Genomic DNA, 16,092 nt, shown 5'->3' with positions numbered 1-16,092 from the left:
GCGAAAACCCTGACGATTAATCGTCTTTTCGTTATCAATAATAGTATTTTGGTAGTCATTTAATCACATTATGGGTATTCTTAACTTTTAGTCTATCTAAACTGCGGAGAGTATGCGCAAGATAAAATTTAGTAAGGAAGGAAGGGAAAACAAGAAGAGTTCTCTATTCAAGCTTGCATGGTCTTTACAAACTTTCAATTCAACTTCATGTTTTATACCAACAATTTTTGTGAACAGGGAGGTATTAAACTTGGCAGGCACGGCTCTGAAATTTCTGCTTCAGCCAATCCATCACAATCTGGTTCTGCAAGGAATAAGCCCCAACTCCAGCATGCGAGCCATCACCATAAGCCGTCTTAAATTGATAGTAATAAGCACGATCCCCAAGATGCTTCGCCAGCACTTCCCCAGAGTTCGAGAAAAACAGGTCATTTTGCGCATCACCAACAAACACAGGTCCCTTGATCTTATCAATCACTGGCGCAAGAGTGTAGTTCTGAAGAGCCGTCATCCACTCAAAAGGGGATGTAGTATCCCAAGACCAAAGCCCTTGGTCGATAGACCACCGGAACTTCGAGGAAACGGAAGGAGTTTCACGGACTTTGTTGATGAGTGCATTGAATAACGTAGCATTTCCCGCTTTGAAAGCCACCTGGAATTCCGACGGTAATGACTGCAATGTTGACGGACCAAAGTCATAAATACCATCAAGAGCGACCACTGCAGTGAAACGGTGCTCGAAGGCTGCTGCACGGGGAGCCAACCAACCACCAAAGGAAACACCGACCAACGCCAGGGCATCCAGATCCACTTCCGGAAGTGTTGTAATGTAGTCGACGACGGGTGTTACGACTTTCTCCCATTCAGGAATGAATGAGAGACTCTGATAACGGCGAGGGCTTGCCTGACCGGGTCCTTCGTAGCTAATGACGTTCCAGCCTCGCTGCAGGGCTGCGTATCCCACTTGATGGTATACTTCTTCTTGTCCACCATCGTAACCTCCACCAATGACTAGTGTTGGACGAGGAGTATTATCGGCCGCAGCTTTGTAGTAGATACATGGCACGTAGAAGCCGTCAGCTTGAATGTTGACTCGTCTACCGGGAACTGGGAGCAGGGACAAGCTGACGTTGAATGCACCCTGAAGCTTTTCCCAGAGCGACAGAATTCGGGGATCCGACTGGTTTCCGTGAAGGTAGAAATCGGCGGACTGATAGTACATTGCCGCTCGGAACATTGTATCACGAACAGAGACCGGGTATTTGCGAGCATCGAGAGCTTTTCCTTGTGCCAGAACATGATCAGCTAATTCAGTGTAAGCGGCCGTGTAGCTTTCGAAATCTCCAGGTGTTATTTTGTAAGCAGCCGTCAGCACTTCGCCGATGTCTGAACCACCGGAGGATGCAGTAGCCAAGCTTCGAAGAATTTCGAAATGGAAGCCTTCATCACAACTCAATTGCACCATGGTCGTTGTGTTAGATGGACTGCATGTTGTAGCTGTCTAGAATCTTTATCAGCATGACATTTTCCATCACAGCACCGGATGGAACATGAACTCACGGCTCCTATATACAGACCAACCAAATGGAGAAAGACTTTACTCAGAAGCTTCATTATTCTAAATTATAGAATGCTGATCCCGATCTTTATTCTCAATAAAAATGATGGTAAAATTATCCCCTCCGCGCAAGATGTCAATTGAGAGTTCCAGTGAATCCTGGAGCAGTTGCCACTTGATGCAAGGAAACATGAGCTATTTAAGCTCTACTTCAACGCACTAATATCAAATTATGCAGCCACATATTCCCCTGGCAGAAGTCCACATGGCCAAAAGACGTCATGCAGGCTGAATCTAAATGACTGAGTGCCTTAGCGCAAATCTTAAATCATTGGGCACGCGGTAAATAAACCTCAAATTCCCAAAATAGACAAGGTTCTTCATGGTAAAGCCCTTTATTGGTGGAGCTGGAACTATTTTGTCCCCTTGAATTACTATGCACGCTCGACCTGAGAGGCTGCGAGCAACGGCCCCCATTCACGGCCCTCGTCTTTTTAGGCATACATCTCGATTGTTTTTAAAGCTGGATCCATGCTTAAGAATTATCCATCGCGTAAGCTTAATTGACGTCCGCCAACTAAACAAAATTTTTGGCCAAACGACAAACACTCTTTCCACGTTGGATGTTGAGATACACCAAGATTCACCAAGGCTCACCGATATGGTTAGTACGTGCTCCGAGAAGGTTACCTAAGATGGTAAGGATCTCGATGTCTCCTCCCAACAACAATACTTCTTCCATTACCGACTCGATCGCCGTTTACCGAAGCGTATCCTAGCAGAAAGAAAAATTCCACGCACTTCTAGACTCTATAGCAGCAACCAATATAGTTTGCTTTGGTGACAAAATATTAGGCGTTTCGAATGCCAAGCGAGAAGGGCTGTAAAGACAGCGCCGCCAGAAAACCTTTAGCGTATGCTTATTTAGGCGCGATAAACCTTGACGCTTCTTTATTTAGAGCTGATGCCTATTTGTTTTATTTTTTCCTGTTGAAACTGTTAACGACGTGAAATTATGACTTACCCTAGGGTAATTTAGGACGGTAACTGGTCAAGGGTCTATGTCCTAGAAACGACATCTGGACGAAAATGGACTATTACTGTGCCCCGGCGAAATCACGGTCCTTTTCTGATACGAATACCGTTCACGTTATGTCTCGCAAAATTTAGCACAGTTTAGAGTATGTATGAGACACCCACTATATTATCCAATAAAACCACTCAACTTTAAGTAAACTATTCCCAAGCCGCTTGGCACCAAAAACTTTTCTTTAGCGTTCAGTTGATTAAATTTGCGGAGTCTTTCATTTCGAGAGTGATTACTTCTACAGCCCTTGAGGTCGCTGCCCACATTCGCTTGACAGGTATGTGGACGAACGAATTGAATGTGAGACCGCTTGGTATATGTCTTAAACGCGTAATCACCGCGGATATCAGAATCGATACGGTATAAAAGCCCTAGACTACGGTAATATCCGTCCTATAAGCTGCTAAGAATGAAGACCCTCGGGTGAGCCAGTCTGAGACTCACGATTTCAAAGGCTGAGTCGCTTCATCACTCGTTACATGGCCGTATTCGGTTCAACTCTTGGGAATTGAGGTTATCTAAAAACGTTGATAAAACGAACAATAATCTCTACATGTCCACATAGATCCAACATTATCAAGTATGTGCAAGATCTGGCGCTTCTTCTTCGTCGCAGAATGATACGTATCATCCGCTCAACTAATATAAACGCTCAAAATATAAGCCAAAAAAATTTAAAATTAAAGTACAAACCACGTACTGATAACAGAAAGTAGGGGTATACACATTTTCAAAGTGTACAGAGAAAGGACCCGAAACAAAGAGAGACGTTACAAAGGCCGAGAGCACTACTTTTCACCTAAACAGTCACAGTCGTGGAGTTCCGCACAACACCGCTTCCAGAGCTTTGCACAGCACCGACCTGCACGGCCTTAAAATCATACGTGATAGCGAATGCTGTCTTGAATCCTTGTTTGGAGATAGCACCTATCTCTTGAAGGCTGTTGCCGCTTGACACACCGTAGATAATATATGAGGTCGACTTGGTAGCGCCATCCCAGCCCATATAACCAATTAGATTAGAAGTATATGCGCTAGCGCAGTCGGCCAAGGCATCTGGGACTTCAGTTTCGGCCGCGACGAGACTTAATTGAGTGTATAGTGTGGCGTGCCGTCTTGCTTGAAGGCGCGGTAGTTGTAGTCAGAGTTCAGATTAGTCAATTAAGCGTTCCAAAAGGTGTATCTTTCAACAGTTAGGTTTGATCCATACTTCTTCGTGATGGGATAGATATTGTAGCCCATAAAATAGTTGCCGATATCAAGCTGGGAAAAGGATTTCTTGCTCAAGTGTAAACTCTACTATTGATATCCTATATACTTGTAATAAGTTCTGGAGGGTTTGACAGATTCAGAGGCAGAGTCAATCAAAGAGAAACCCCCTTTGAGGTGATTTTGAGTGATAGGTTGCTGTTACTGTTGCTAAAACATGAAAATATCACTTTATCTGATTCTCTTTAAACCACCCTGAGGGCGGTTGACAAGCACGGTGAAAAATTGTTGGGAGCTAGACAACCCATAGCAAAGTTCGGGCTCGCCCTCGAAGTCTACTGACATCTTATATCCAAAATACATCGACGGAGTTTATCTCAGCGTGATTGCAAAACCGCCAATAAGTGGAGTATGAAACACGAGACGAATAGGCTATTTAATTATGTACATAGTCATCCTGCAGGGTAAGGAGACATACGGATGCGGACGTCACCGAGTCATTAGGAAGTGGCTGATGAAGATGTGAGTCGAGTAAAAGCGGCATTCGGAAATGTTGAAGTGGTGTTCGCTTTCTAGACGCTGGGATACTTGGTTGTCGGAAACGAAAACACAAGGAAATCTGTCCCCCTTTCGGCGATGTTCGAAATAAAAATTTAGCGGGGAGATGAAGGGTTGTCAATCTGCGCAGTGACTGGCCGCATGATAATTTTAGCATTCTTGGTCTTTGAGTACGGTGGCCTGAGTATCGCATAATACTGCTGGGTATTTTCCCTTCTGTGGAGATGTTTTGGTGGACGTCACGCCATTCTCAACTTATATCAAATACAATTCATCATAGTAACGTAATCGGACACCCACCCGCCAGTCTGTGTATTCCATATAAAATGGACATTCTTAATATTAAAATATCTCAACTAAATGGTATATAATCTTATTGGGTATTTGATATAAAAAATGTCCATTTTATATGCAATAAAGTGTCAGTGGCGGGTGGGTGTCCGATTATGTTATCGCATAACTATACAGCTCTGTCATCCAGCTGGCTGCTGTGGAATTCAGCTCAACAATTCGCTCCGCCACATCGGAATAAGCCCGGGAGCCTGCAAAAAGAGCTTAATGTTTCAAACCTCATGTTTTTCGCTTCTATTCAGCTGAAAAAATGGTCGACTGAAATCGATCGACCACTTAAAGCTGAAAGATGACGCCACTTGAGGCAGTGCACCATCCGAGTGATCAGGATGGTGTAAGGAACAGGGATCCGCATCCTAGCTGCATGGATAGTAGTGGCTAGCGAAGCCTCGCCGAACAGCTAAAATAATACATAGTGCCAAGGCAGAACCTGTGCCATTCCCAACACTCTTCTCAACACACCTGGCGATGTATTTGCAAAATGAAAATACTAGCATGGAGCACTCCTCCGGTGATGAAATCTCACTGAAAGGGGAGCGAATACTCAAAAAGCGGGCACAGGCGCAAGAAACCACAACACGAGACCCGAAATATGAGACTTTAGAATATGCTCTGTTTCTCTGCCGAGGGTACTGTGCTTCTCCAAAGGTAGATCATAAGCGAAATAATAAACGGGGGACCAGGCTGTTAGTTCTCGATGAGGCTGGTCGGTAATTATTTATCGATGCGAAAATTCATTACTTGCTAAAGCATTGGAGTCAACAGAGACACCGGATTTTGAATATCAAATACAGGGCGCTGCTTCAAGGATCCCAACGGATGGTGGAGCTCATATCCGTGTTGTGTATGTTAAATGAATGTCTTTGTGCTGGTGCATTTCCTCATTTCTCTTCTACATATAGGATGATGAACTCGGATGCTGGCATTTTCATCGAGGATCGAAATCGAACCTATTCGCTTTTTGAAAAGCATTGGGCATTTAATATGAGAAATATTACATTGTTATCTTCACAACTCGTGTCGAGCTATCATAGCCGAATGGCCAGTTTTGGTGGCCAACCTTGCTTAGGTATGCAAAGCTTGCATGGTTTAAGTCCTTATCACTAATGAATCCAGAGATTTGCTACAATATTAGCGAGTATCTTTCATATGACGAAGATAATATCTCATCATTGGAGAGCAATCTGACTTTAAACGCCAGCAAGCCAGCAGATATGTGGCTTGAGCATCAGTATGAACCTCTTTATTTCAGATATAATTCTGTAACGGGCCAGTCAACATACATGTTATCGAATGCAACACGCGAAAACAGAGATCTACTTAATAGTGTTGGGCTACACCTTGCTGAGTCACCACCAAAAATGCATCCTTTCACACTTCACACGGTTATTTTATCACAAACTTTGGCAACACGAACGTCGGAAATCGATGATTTGTATCGACGACTATTGTGGATTGAAACACAAATATATCGTGGTTCTATATTTCAGGATACAAACTCTGAGAGGTTCACACGGTATATACAACTGTCACATAAATTATCCCGGAACCTCATCACACTTGAACATCGGAATCAGCGCGACACTTGTCATATTGACCGATTATTGCAAGATCACGCCCGCCTGTGGAAGATGACAACAAGACAACGTCCTAAAGGATCCGATGAGTGCTACATAGATGCGCCGGGTCATGAACGTGTACGAGATAGCCTCTTGTGCTTAAAAGACTTTGCTGCCGACCGAGAGCGGCAAATTATCAATTTGCAACGAAAGACACAAATCTTCATCACACTATTATATAACTTAATCACAGGTCATGACAGTGCGATCAATCTCCGCATTGCTTCCGAGACCGCAAATGTCTCGCACGAGGCAAAAAAAGACAGCACATCAATGAAAATTATTGCAGGTGTCACTATGTTTTATCTACCTGCCACATTTGTTTGTAGTTTGTTCGGCACCAATTTTGTCGCCTTGGACACAAGTGGCACATCTGAACCGAATTTTGTGATTTCTAAATTATGGTGGCTGTATTTTGCCTTTGCTATTCCCCTGACTGGGCTTACGGTGGTATGTTTCGTTGTCTGGCGTCGTTGGCGTGGAGTGCATCGTTTCCGAGCCGAGCAAGATAAATATTTGGTTTGATGTTGCCTCAATTTTGTCGGATGTCAACTGTATGTATATATATCCATCAATTGATGCTCAACTTTCAGGACAACGTCATGAATTGAGTCACTTGATCCCTGGCCTGCTGAAAAAGCTGCATAACGTCTAATTCACATAGCACCTCAGAATCCACTGGCTATTGAACACTGCTTAATCCAACAATAACACCAACCCTTCAGAGTCGCAGAAATAACACCCATCTCAGAATTGTGAGAGCTGATCTAGATGTTGACAGCGTGGGGCAATGCGACATGCACAAGACCTAGTAATGGTGGCAAATTGAAAAATAAGATTATATATTTACGTTTGAGAAAGGAAAATCACGAATTCGATCTACTTCCTGGATGAAACTGTTGTGACTTGTAATACCAAATATAACGTGCAGGTTTACGATGGTCAAGGGACCCATGAAGCATCCATACTTATGGCAACTTCCCCATCCTTACACGCATATCCTCCGATTTAGTCAATCATTTATATACGTATGATCTACGTATGAAATAATGCCTCTAAGTGGTTCTTGTAAAAAAATTCTAATTCCCTTGTTTGTGAAGACAGAAAGCGCATTGCGGGCTATCGAAATTGATCTCTAGTATTATTGGAGCTTGGGGCCTGCAATTAAGACATTGATGTGAAGAAAGCTTGCATGGTACTTTAATCGTAGTAGTCGAGTGATGTAATCGTGTTTTACCCTTAAATTCGTTTTCCCTTGATTTTCTTTTGAAGTTCACAGTCGTATCTAATAATTTGAAGGAACGGAAAGATGGAGAGGAGTTTGTCTCGTTTGCACCTGCGAGAGATAAGATAAATCACGTGCCGGATATAGGGGATCACCTCACAATCGAGAGAACCAACTGTGAATTTGCATTTCAAGTCACTCAGCGATGGTCTACGAAATTGTTCAATAATATGCCATGATTCATAGCGTTGAGATTTATTTGCATATTACTTATCACCGCTATATCTGTCCACATGCATAAAGTGACAGGTTCCGCGTCTTCCTTACGCAGGAAAGTCTCCTTCGATCTCGAAAATCTGACCGATGATTCAGACATTGAAGACTATCGGGACCGCAATATACCAGATTGGACATTTCGGAGTTCGATATCCAGCCTACCACCACGAAAACGCCGGAACTATGCTGTTATTACGATTCTCATACTACTCGTGCTGTACTGGACCTACAGCCGCCCGCAGCCCCCAAAGGCCTATCGCCGTACCTAAACTACGATGCCATTGACTGGTCACGATATGCTTATACACAATATGTCACCGATGAGCAATTCCTTTGCAACTCAGTTATGGTTTTTGAGGCCTTGCATCGGCTAGGCAGCCGAGCCGATCGAATTCTGTTCTATCCGAACCATTGGGACACGTACGTCTCGGGAATCAACGATCGCGTGAGCCAGCTTCTTGTCCTGGCTCGCGATAAATATAAAGTCCAGCTTGAGCCGATTGCCATTGATAGGCTTCACGAATCCCTAGGTATGCTTATCAGCTGCTAAACCGTGGTGTACACATCTAACATGTCTCGCTCATAAGAGGATCAATCTACGTGGGACAGCAGTATCACCAAACTTTGGGCCTTCCGAGAAACAACCTACCGCCGAATCTTGCAAATAGACTCGGATGTATTGATACTACAGAATCTGGACGAGTTGTTTTTCCTACCATCCGCGCCGGTGGCGATGCCGCGAGCATACTGGGATTATTCGAACAACCATCAACTTACCTCTCTTATGCTACTTGTCGAACCATCCTACATCGAGTATAAGTCTATGATGGACAAAGTTCAAGCCGTCGAGGCTGGTCAGCTTAGCAAAGATCAAAACGAAGGACATGCGCTATACGATATGGAGTTGCTCAACGATCGGTTCGGCAACTCCGCTCTCATTCTTCCGCACCGACAATATGGCCTTGTCACGGGTGAGTTTCGCACTAAGGATCACAGAAACTTTCTCGGGAATGACTACGAGACTTGGAACCCAGACAAAGTGTTGAGTGAAGCCAAGCTTGTTCATTTTTCAGATTGGCCATTGCCAAAACCATGGATTATGTGGCCGCAAAAACTACTTGCTGAGATTCTCCCCAAGTGTGACAACAATCCGGGCACGCCACAGGAGAGCGGCTGTCGTGACCGCGAAGTATGGAAACAGTTGTATGAGACTTTCCGCCTGACACGCAGAGATGTGTGCCAGCTCCTCAGCTTTCCTGCTCCGGAGTGGCCTCCGAAACCACGAGATGGATCGAACAAGCCAACCAAACAAAATAAAAGCAAGGGCAAGCCCGTGGAGAAAGATGACAAAGATGTCACAGATACCATAGATGCCACATTGTCAGATTAAATTTTGTATATCATGTCTATATATAGCATTGGCACGGATGGCGCTGGGTTTTTTTTTCTTTTCTTTTTTCAGTCTTTTTACATAGAGTCAAAGACCAAATTACGCTGAGTTGAGAGGATCTGCATTCGTAAACAATATTATTGTTGGCCTCTGCCCTGACCCATAGAGCCAGTCCCTCATGACGTCATAAGGCAACACACCATTTGATCATCCTAGCCCTAAAGCCCTTCGTCACCCCAGGAGAATATTCCAAAAGAAAAGGTGAAATACATCTTTAGAAGTTCTTCCCGTCGCTCTACTTCTCCTAAATGAATATATACCATTTAATTACTGTACGAAACAGCCTCGCCTAAGAAGCTTCTCGGAGATTTTCTGGCTCTCTGTCGCCTTTTAACTTGCTTACGAGACAATAAATGGGGATGACATTACTGTGATTGGATGAGCGAAATAGCACTATTGACGGTGATCCGATCTCCCATGACGCAGTTCTGTGTATGTCACACCTTCTCTTACGTGGGCCAGGGTTTCTTCGGCGTTTCTAACGTTTCCGCGGTCTATATGGAAAATTGTAGAAAATGGACAAATTAGACGAGTCTTATAATCAATCTGTATTTCTCTGTTATCTCAGCATCTTGTAGATATGTCGAATCTCATCCCCCATGGTGAATCTTGGATGCAGAGTGGGCCTGTCAGTCAGACACCCCACACGCCACAACGGCTGCTAACGTCATGGGCTGGATGCTAATTTCTTCGTGGCCTGGCACCGAGAGGAGCATGGCGTGAGTGGCTTCGATATGCCATGTCGCTGGTTATATTAAGAATATGGCGTGTGACGTCAATAGGTGCATGCCGATGATAAACAGCCTGTATCGCCGAAATTCGCTCACTGTTGCATTATACCCATTTGTATACTGGAAAGAATCAACCGAGAACGATACATCTGACTGCTTGAAGAGACAGCAGGTTCGTATGTCGATGAAATTCTAACCCCTATGGCGTATTCCTCTAACCTATCATGCCAGGCACGCTATTACAAACTGATCCAAAGCGAAAATAAAAACGGAAATTAAAGACAACAGAAACAATGCCCCCCATGCACGAGCGCATCATAAACGACTTGATCCTCAAAGAGCGCCAACTATGGACCGCTCTCACTTCCGCAGACCCTGCCCACGCTGTCAACAAGCTCTGTAGCCCGACAGCCAACTTCCTCTTCCCCAACAAAGACATCCTAGCGCTGAACGGAGATGAGAGTGGGAAGGCAGATAAGAAGAACGAGGAGAAGCTGCAAGAAGTCTTGGCGCCGCCGTTCCATCGATTCGACGATTTCTCGCTAATGGATGTCCGGACGATGGTTATTGATTTGATGGCTGGTTCGTTGACCTATAGGGTTAGTGCGTATAGAGGGAAGAAGGAGTATAATGCCACGGGTAGCACGACGTGGGCGCAGGGAAGTGATGGGGAGTGGAGGGTAGTCGTACACCAGGAAACCCTTCTATGATTTTACAATGGCCTTTTGAATCGGAGAAGTGGGGAACACTGGATTGGAAATGGAGAGGTTCTGCTTTCTTATTGTATTGGCTGCGAAGTTTGTTTGAATAGCCTATTTAATGAAGTAATTTGAAATTTGCTTGCCCCATACCTGGCTCTGTATTCAGCATCAGAGATTTAAATTTCCTGCATATCAATATCTCCTTTTTTGCCAAGTTGGCATACAACATAGCCAAATCACCGAGACGCCGCTTCCATATCTTCGCCTTTACAAATGACATTGAAATAACCTCCAAGCTGTGTTGATTTGCGATGTGTCGAAAGTGAAGAAGATATTATCACGACATTAGCTCACTAGGCGTACACATCAAACCCAAATTTCTGACGGTGCTCTTCAACGCCCGATCACTCTGTTGCGAAAGGAGACCCGACATCAATTCACGATAGGCATTCATTTCGGCGAGCTTATACCTCTGAATCTTGCCGCTCGGAGTCCGTGGAATTTCCTGGACAAACACTATTCCACCGGTAATAGATTTGTAGCTAACGAGCTGGCTGCGTGCAAACTGATAAATCGAATCGGCGCTGATGTTTTCAGCAGATGTAGCACCGTTAACGGTACGACGCACTACGAAAGCGCGGACTAGTTCGTCTTCTAAATGGCCTTGCGAATTTCTCCGTTGAATACCAATCACGGCAGCATCGTCGACGAAAGGGTGTTTTAGCAGAACTCCTTCAATTTCGGCCGGCGAGACCTGCCATCTGAATAAGGCGTTAGCTTCGGGGTAATTACAAGCGATTATGCGGTCCAAACATACCCTCTGACTTTGATCAACTCTTTAGACCGCCCCAGAATATAATATTTCCCCTCATTAACAGAAACAATGTCCCCGGTACGGAACCAACCATCCTCCTCTTTCGCCATGGGAATGCCCTTGTAGCTGGTCAGAAGTCCAGGTCCACGGATATACATCTCGCCCGGCAGGTCGTCTGTAGTTATTCTATTGCCATTGGTATCTATCAGTTTAACTTCGTAATTTGATAGAAGGCGACCGATGCTTCCTGTGTTGTCACGTTCACCGTATCTCATTTGAAATGCAACACCAGTTTCGGTCATACCCCACAGCTGCGAGACCTGCGCATCTCTATGAAGCTTGGCTTGGAAATGCGTTGCAGAATGTGCATCTAGCGCAGCACCTGCAGTACCGACATACCGTAGCGAGCGCAGGAATTCCGAAAGTTCCAAGTCTTGGAATTTATTCAGTGCCTGGACCATAGCAGGAACCATAAAGGTCTCGGTAATTTTGTAAAAGTAAACCGTATGCAAAAATTGTGCGACGTCGAACCGCGGTAGGATGTAACAGGTTTCACCGTAGCGCGTAGGGAAGAGGTGAGTAAACAACGCGCCAAATAGATGAAACATGGGTATAGATAGGAGTCGGGATGTTTCGTATGGTGTCTCATAGTGGAGGCTCAGATGATGCATAATGATTGAGTGATGCGAAAGAATTGCCCCTTTGGGAAGACCTCCGGTGCCACTCGTGGTGAACATTGCCGCAGCGGTGTTGACTGAGCGTTCCTTGTCATCGAATCTAACCCAGTCCTCTTCGCCATAATCCAAGAGGCTGGAGAAGTTCATATGAGAGGGCCTCTGGATGAAAAGTCGTTCCTCATTGTCTGGTTTGTTGATAGGCGTAGACGGCCGTGAAGACATAAACGACGAAATACGGGATATAGCAAAGTCATCTAAGACACAGATACGACTCTCTGGGATCCCTTTTGCCCGTGCCGTCTCTGTGAGCAAAGCCAGTCCCTTTTGCGTCGTGATGATCAGCTTTGGATTGGCGAGACCCAGAAAGTGGTCTAGCTCGGCACGTTGGCTTGATGGATTGATTCCCATGTAGACGCCGCCTGCTCCAATAATGCTATAAAAGATGGCCGAATAGAGCACCTAAGAGTGTGTGAGTCACAATTCGTGAAAACTGGTTATCATCAAGCAATGGAGGAGGGAAGGTACGTTATTTGGCAAGTTAACCAAAACACAGTCTCCAGATTCAACATTACCGGCATGTCTCAGCCCGGCAATTAAGGAACGCACAAGCAGTCGGACTTGGCGACCATTCAAAGCCCACGCTGGGTTTTCGGCATCGACATACAGAGGACGCTGGTTGTCATATGCCACTGGTCGGTCATCCAGAGCGAATGTTACCAAATCCTTGTACACTGGTGGCGTGAAAGTCGGGGCGATATTCAGGTGAGAGACTTTACCTCCCATCGTGGATGTCTGCGCCTCGACAAGGCCCAAACTCGCCACCACAACAGGACCGGTATCTAGTATCAATGAACAATGGACCAGATAACTGAGTTGAGTCACCGAGAAAAGTGCAAAGTTGTGCCTTGTTGTTATTTATGCTATGTGAAACCTGCTTCCCTCCTTAATGTGGTGTAGATTCAGCTGCACAAGGAAAAAAGGGGAATGAAAAGAACAAGATCATCAAGAAAGAAGGTTCCACTGCTGCAAGATGAGTCAAGGGATAACTGCCTGTAATTGGAAGGAACTATGTGGGTTTCAGCCAAGAGTTGGGATAAAGGGACGGCAACAACCGTACTTCCAAAGTAGAAAGTGAATTGCACCATGTGATTGTGGCATTGTTAAAGATTCGCAGTGACAAAGGTGGCGGCTGGGCCCATGCAGCTACGTTACAACCGTTCCGAGTATGAGCTGGTGGTTGTTTTCGATGAGCTCGCAAGGCCAGCTTAGTCCCTTTCCGGACAGCCCCGCCACAAGATACTTGAAGAGAATCCGTGCGCGCATTATTGGAAGGCTTCGGGTTAATCGGAGTGGAACCACGGGAAGAGACTGCGAGAGACAAGGATTACATTGTACTTTTTATCGCAAACGACAGGCGACGGCTGGGGAGAGGCGCAGAATGAGGAGGATGGAGGATGGCCGATGGCCCAACGAGGAAGCACTTCCCGTAAGCGGCATGGCGCTTGCCCCGATTGGGAACCCAGCATCCATTGGCAATCGACCTACACCCACCGACATTGCTCACTATCAGGTATCCACGACGATGCCTTGACTGCGGCACCAAATAACCGTCGGCCAATCCTTCTCAGGCCAACAGACTGGCCAAATATGGAGTCGGTATGGCGTCCCCGTCAGCCTCGTGCCATGTCCCACGCCGGAACCGCTCCCGCTACATTATATTGGTGCCCCGAACAATGCTGAGGCTATCCTTTGAATTATGAAGGATTCGACCTACCACGTTTGCATCGGAATCGAAAATGTTAAAGATCAGCTACCTAGTGAGGATACAATCAAATGGGTTACAATCAAGTGGCTATCACGCGCAAAACTAACCTCTTGAGCGGGGAACCCAAACACCTTCGGTCTAGGGGCCCCAGCATGATGCATAGAGGGACAAAAGCTGAATCATCTATGACGAGCCATCCAGTCGCGGAAGAAGGAGTTAGCCGAGGAAATTAAGTAAAAAACCACTGGACATGCAACATACAGCTATGGGGCACACCGGGGACCCGCCAGTGTGGCTCTGGTGCTGGCCTCCGGTGTGGATGGATCTCTGGTGCTTTTATTCTTGGCTTCATCCTCTTAGGATCTAAAGACACGGTTTTTGCAGGAAAATGCTATCAATAACATAGTGAGTGGTCTGCGAATCTCAGTTTGAAGGAGGCATGCCGATAATTGCTCTCGAGAAGTTCGTGGCAGATGCCATGATCTGCGAATCTCAGTTTAAAGAAAGCATGCCGACAATAGCAGTCGAGAAGTTCGTGGCAGATGCCATGGTCTGCCAATCTCACCTTAAAGGAAGCATCTTGACACAGTCTGTCGCAGATGCCACCATCGATGATACATCATTTTTTACATCTACGATAAAGGATAAGTACGCTTCGGCAGTCGGCTCATTGTCTAGAGATCTTCAGCAGAAAGACGGAATACACGAGGCGTCCAAGGAACAGCCAGTAGACCTGGAAGCTCAGCAAGAGTCACCCCATCGAAAGCCAACATATTACGATTTCTTCCGTTATACGGCCCTTAACGTCTATCGACGTCTCTTCTCAATTGTCTTTCTCGTCAATCTGAGCATCTTCATTGCTATTATGGTCAAGGATCGCTCTCTTCTCGTTTTTGTCAATGCGACGGCAGCCAACTTGACGGTGTGTGGGCTGGTGCGACAGCCTCTCGTGGTGAATTGCATTTATCGGGTAGTATGCTCTGTTCCTCGTTCCGCTCCATTGCGGCTCCGTCGAATCGCTGCAAAGGCATTTCATTTGGGGGGCGTGCATAGTGGCTGCGGGGTTGCATCATTCGTTTGGTATATTGGACTAGTTGTCCTGGTTTCGATCCAGTACTACCATCCAGATAGCAACGGCGAGGGGTCGGTCCAAATTCCTATCGCCGTGGTTGTCCTAGCGTACGCTATCTTGGCTCTACTTTTGTCCATAATTGTGGTTGCTTATCCGGCCTTCCGCTTCAAAAGTCACGATCATTTCGAGCTCACTCACCGCTTCTCCGGGTGGCTGGTCGTGATTCTATTCGTGGCTTTACTACTGACGTTTGCTAACGACGCGCGGCATGCTGAAGGGCTTAGCCTCGGTCAGTATGTCATTCGCCTTCCTGCCTTCTGGCTGCTTCTTGTTGTTATTGCAGCCATAGTCCATCCTTATTTGTTACTTCGGAGAGTGCGAGTGCGGCCGGAGTCACTGTCAAAACATGCAATCAGGCTCCACATGAATCATACTACTACGACCTTTGGGAAGGGTATTCAGCTCTCCAAGCATCCGCTGCGGGACTGGCATTCCTTTGCGACTTTTCCAGACCTCCCGACAGGCGATTCATTTTCTTGCCTTGTATCCAAGGCAGGTGACTGGACGGCAGACACCATCAACAATCCACCAACCCATCTGTGGAAACGCGGCACGCTGTTGTACGGATTTGCGTACGTGATGCGGATGTTTAGCAGGATCATAGTTGTGACGACCGGCTCGGGTATTGGGCCATGTCTATCATTCATTGGCGACAGCAATAGACCCGCTATGCGAGTAGTGTGGCAAACACGATCCCCGCTCAAGACGTATGGACAGGGTGTTCTCGATCTAGTCAAGGAAATGGATCCCGATCCATTGGTCCTGGATACAGATAAGACGGGGCGACGGGTCGATATGGTGTCGGTCGTTGAGCAGCTAGCTCGTGAATTCGACGCCGAGGCCATCTGCGTGATTAGCAATCCCAAGGTGACCAAGGAGCTGGTATTTACTCTCGAATCGCGCGGCCTGGTGGCTATGGGACCCATTTTTGATTCTTAG

The 16,092-nt window shown here is 46.0% G+C and overlaps 6 protein-coding genes across 6 annotated transcripts; 4 read left to right on the top strand and 2 right to left on the bottom strand.

Moving 5' to 3' along the window:
- Positions 1 to 244: 244 nt before the first annotated feature.
- Positions 245 to 1,711, bottom strand: BGW36DRAFT_453175 (dipeptidyl aminopeptidase/acylaminoacyl peptidase; the record flags this gene model as incomplete). The annotated part of the gene is made up of 2 exons (XM_046221868.1): positions 1,561 to 1,711; positions 245 to 1,501 (listed from the first exon to the last, which is right to left on the bottom strand). Exons 1-2 carry the CDS (start codon positions 1,612 to 1,614, stop codon positions 245 to 247), a joined length of 1,311 nt encoding a protein of 436 aa, XP_046070412.1. The 5' UTR covers positions 1,615 to 1,711.
- A 3,064-nt stretch (positions 1,712 to 4,775) lies between these two features.
- On the top strand, positions 4,776 to 7,382 carry BGW36DRAFT_382415 (uncharacterized protein). The gene is made up of 4 exons (XM_046216531.1): positions 4,776 to 5,469; positions 5,529 to 5,607; positions 5,666 to 5,832; positions 5,880 to 7,382. The coding sequence occupies exons 1-4, from the start codon at positions 5,232 to 5,234 to the stop codon at positions 6,905 to 6,907; spliced, it is 1,512 nt and encodes a 503-aa protein (XP_046070411.1). The 5' UTR covers positions 4,776 to 5,231; the 3' UTR covers positions 6,908 to 7,382.
- A 389-nt stretch (positions 7,383 to 7,771) lies between these two features.
- Positions 7,772 to 9,524, top strand: BGW36DRAFT_382411 (alphaN-acetylglucosamine transferase). The gene is made up of 3 exons (XM_046216530.1): positions 7,772 to 8,095; positions 8,116 to 8,413; positions 8,471 to 9,524. The coding sequence occupies exons 1-3, from the start codon at positions 7,901 to 7,903 to the stop codon at positions 9,271 to 9,273; spliced, it is 1,296 nt and encodes a 431-aa protein (XP_046070410.1). The 5' UTR covers positions 7,772 to 7,900; the 3' UTR covers positions 9,274 to 9,524.
- A 410-nt stretch (positions 9,525 to 9,934) lies between these two features.
- BGW36DRAFT_382410 (uncharacterized protein) lies at positions 9,935 to 11,001 on the top strand. Its single transcript, XM_046216529.1, has 2 exons — positions 9,935 to 10,236; positions 10,296 to 11,001. Exon 2 carries the CDS (start codon positions 10,358 to 10,360, stop codon positions 10,772 to 10,774), a length of 417 nt encoding a protein of 138 aa, XP_046070409.1. The 5' UTR covers positions 9,935 to 10,236; positions 10,296 to 10,357; the 3' UTR covers positions 10,775 to 11,001.
- A 3-nt stretch (positions 11,002 to 11,004) lies between these two features.
- Positions 11,005 to 13,139, bottom strand: BGW36DRAFT_382406 (adenylate-forming enzyme AfeA). The gene is made up of 3 exons (XM_046216528.1): positions 12,782 to 13,139; positions 11,583 to 12,715; positions 11,005 to 11,526 (listed from the first exon to the last, which is right to left on the bottom strand). Exons 1-3 carry the CDS (start codon positions 13,037 to 13,039, stop codon positions 11,103 to 11,105), a joined length of 1,815 nt encoding a protein of 604 aa, XP_046070408.1. The 5' UTR covers positions 13,040 to 13,139; the 3' UTR covers positions 11,005 to 11,102.
- Positions 13,140 to 14,460: 1,321 nt separating this feature from the next.
- BGW36DRAFT_398543 (integral membrane protein TmpA) lies at positions 14,461 to 16,092 on the top strand (the record flags this gene model as incomplete). The annotated part of the gene is made up of 2 exons (XM_046218421.1): positions 14,461 to 14,571; positions 14,767 to 16,092. The coding sequence occupies 2 exons, from the start codon at positions 14,461 to 14,463 to the stop codon at positions 16,090 to 16,092; spliced, it is 1,437 nt and encodes a 478-aa protein (XP_046070407.1).

Source organism: Talaromyces proteolyticus, assembly GCF_021365285.1.
Source record: "Talaromyces proteolyticus strain PMI_201 chromosome Unknown BGW36scaffold_8, whole genome shotgun sequence".
Classification (NCBI taxonomy): Eukaryota; Fungi; Ascomycota; class Eurotiomycetes; order Eurotiales; family Trichocomaceae; genus Talaromyces; species Talaromyces proteolyticus.
This window is presented reverse-complemented; position numbering and strand designations above follow the sequence as displayed.

Coding starts and splice junctions, on each gene's coding strand:
- BGW36DRAFT_382415 (XM_046216531.1), top strand. CDS start 5,232: ATGTATTTGCAAAATGAAAATACTAGCATGGAGCACTCCTCCGGTGAT. Junction 5,470..5,528: donor GTTAGTTCTCGATGAGGCTG/GTCGGTAATTAT, acceptor TGGAGTCAACAG/AGACACCGGATTTTGAATAT. Junction 5,608..5,665: donor GGAGCTCATATCCGTGTTGT/GTATGTTAAATG, acceptor TTCTACATATAG/GATGATGAACTCGGATGCTG.
- BGW36DRAFT_382411 (XM_046216530.1), top strand. CDS start 7,901: ATGCATAAAGTGACAGGTTCCGCGTCTTCCTTACGCAGGAAAGTCTCC. Junction 8,414..8,470: donor TAGGCTTCACGAATCCCTAG/GTATGCTTATCA, acceptor CTCGCTCATAAG/AGGATCAATCTACGTGGGAC.
- BGW36DRAFT_382410 (XM_046216529.1), top strand. CDS start 10,358: ATGCCCCCCATGCACGAGCGCATCATAAACGACTTGATCCTCAAAGAG.
- BGW36DRAFT_382406 (XM_046216528.1), bottom strand. CDS start 13,039: ATGGGAGGTAAAGTCTCTCACCTGAATATCGCCCCGACTTTCACGCCA. Junction 12,716..12,781: donor TGGTTAACTTGCCAAATAAC/GTACCTTCCCTC, acceptor ACACACTCTTAG/GTGCTCTATTCGGCCATCTT. Junction 11,527..11,582: donor GAGTTGATCAAAGTCAGAGG/GTATGTTTGGAC, acceptor CGCCTTATTCAG/ATGGCAGGTCTCGCCGGCCG.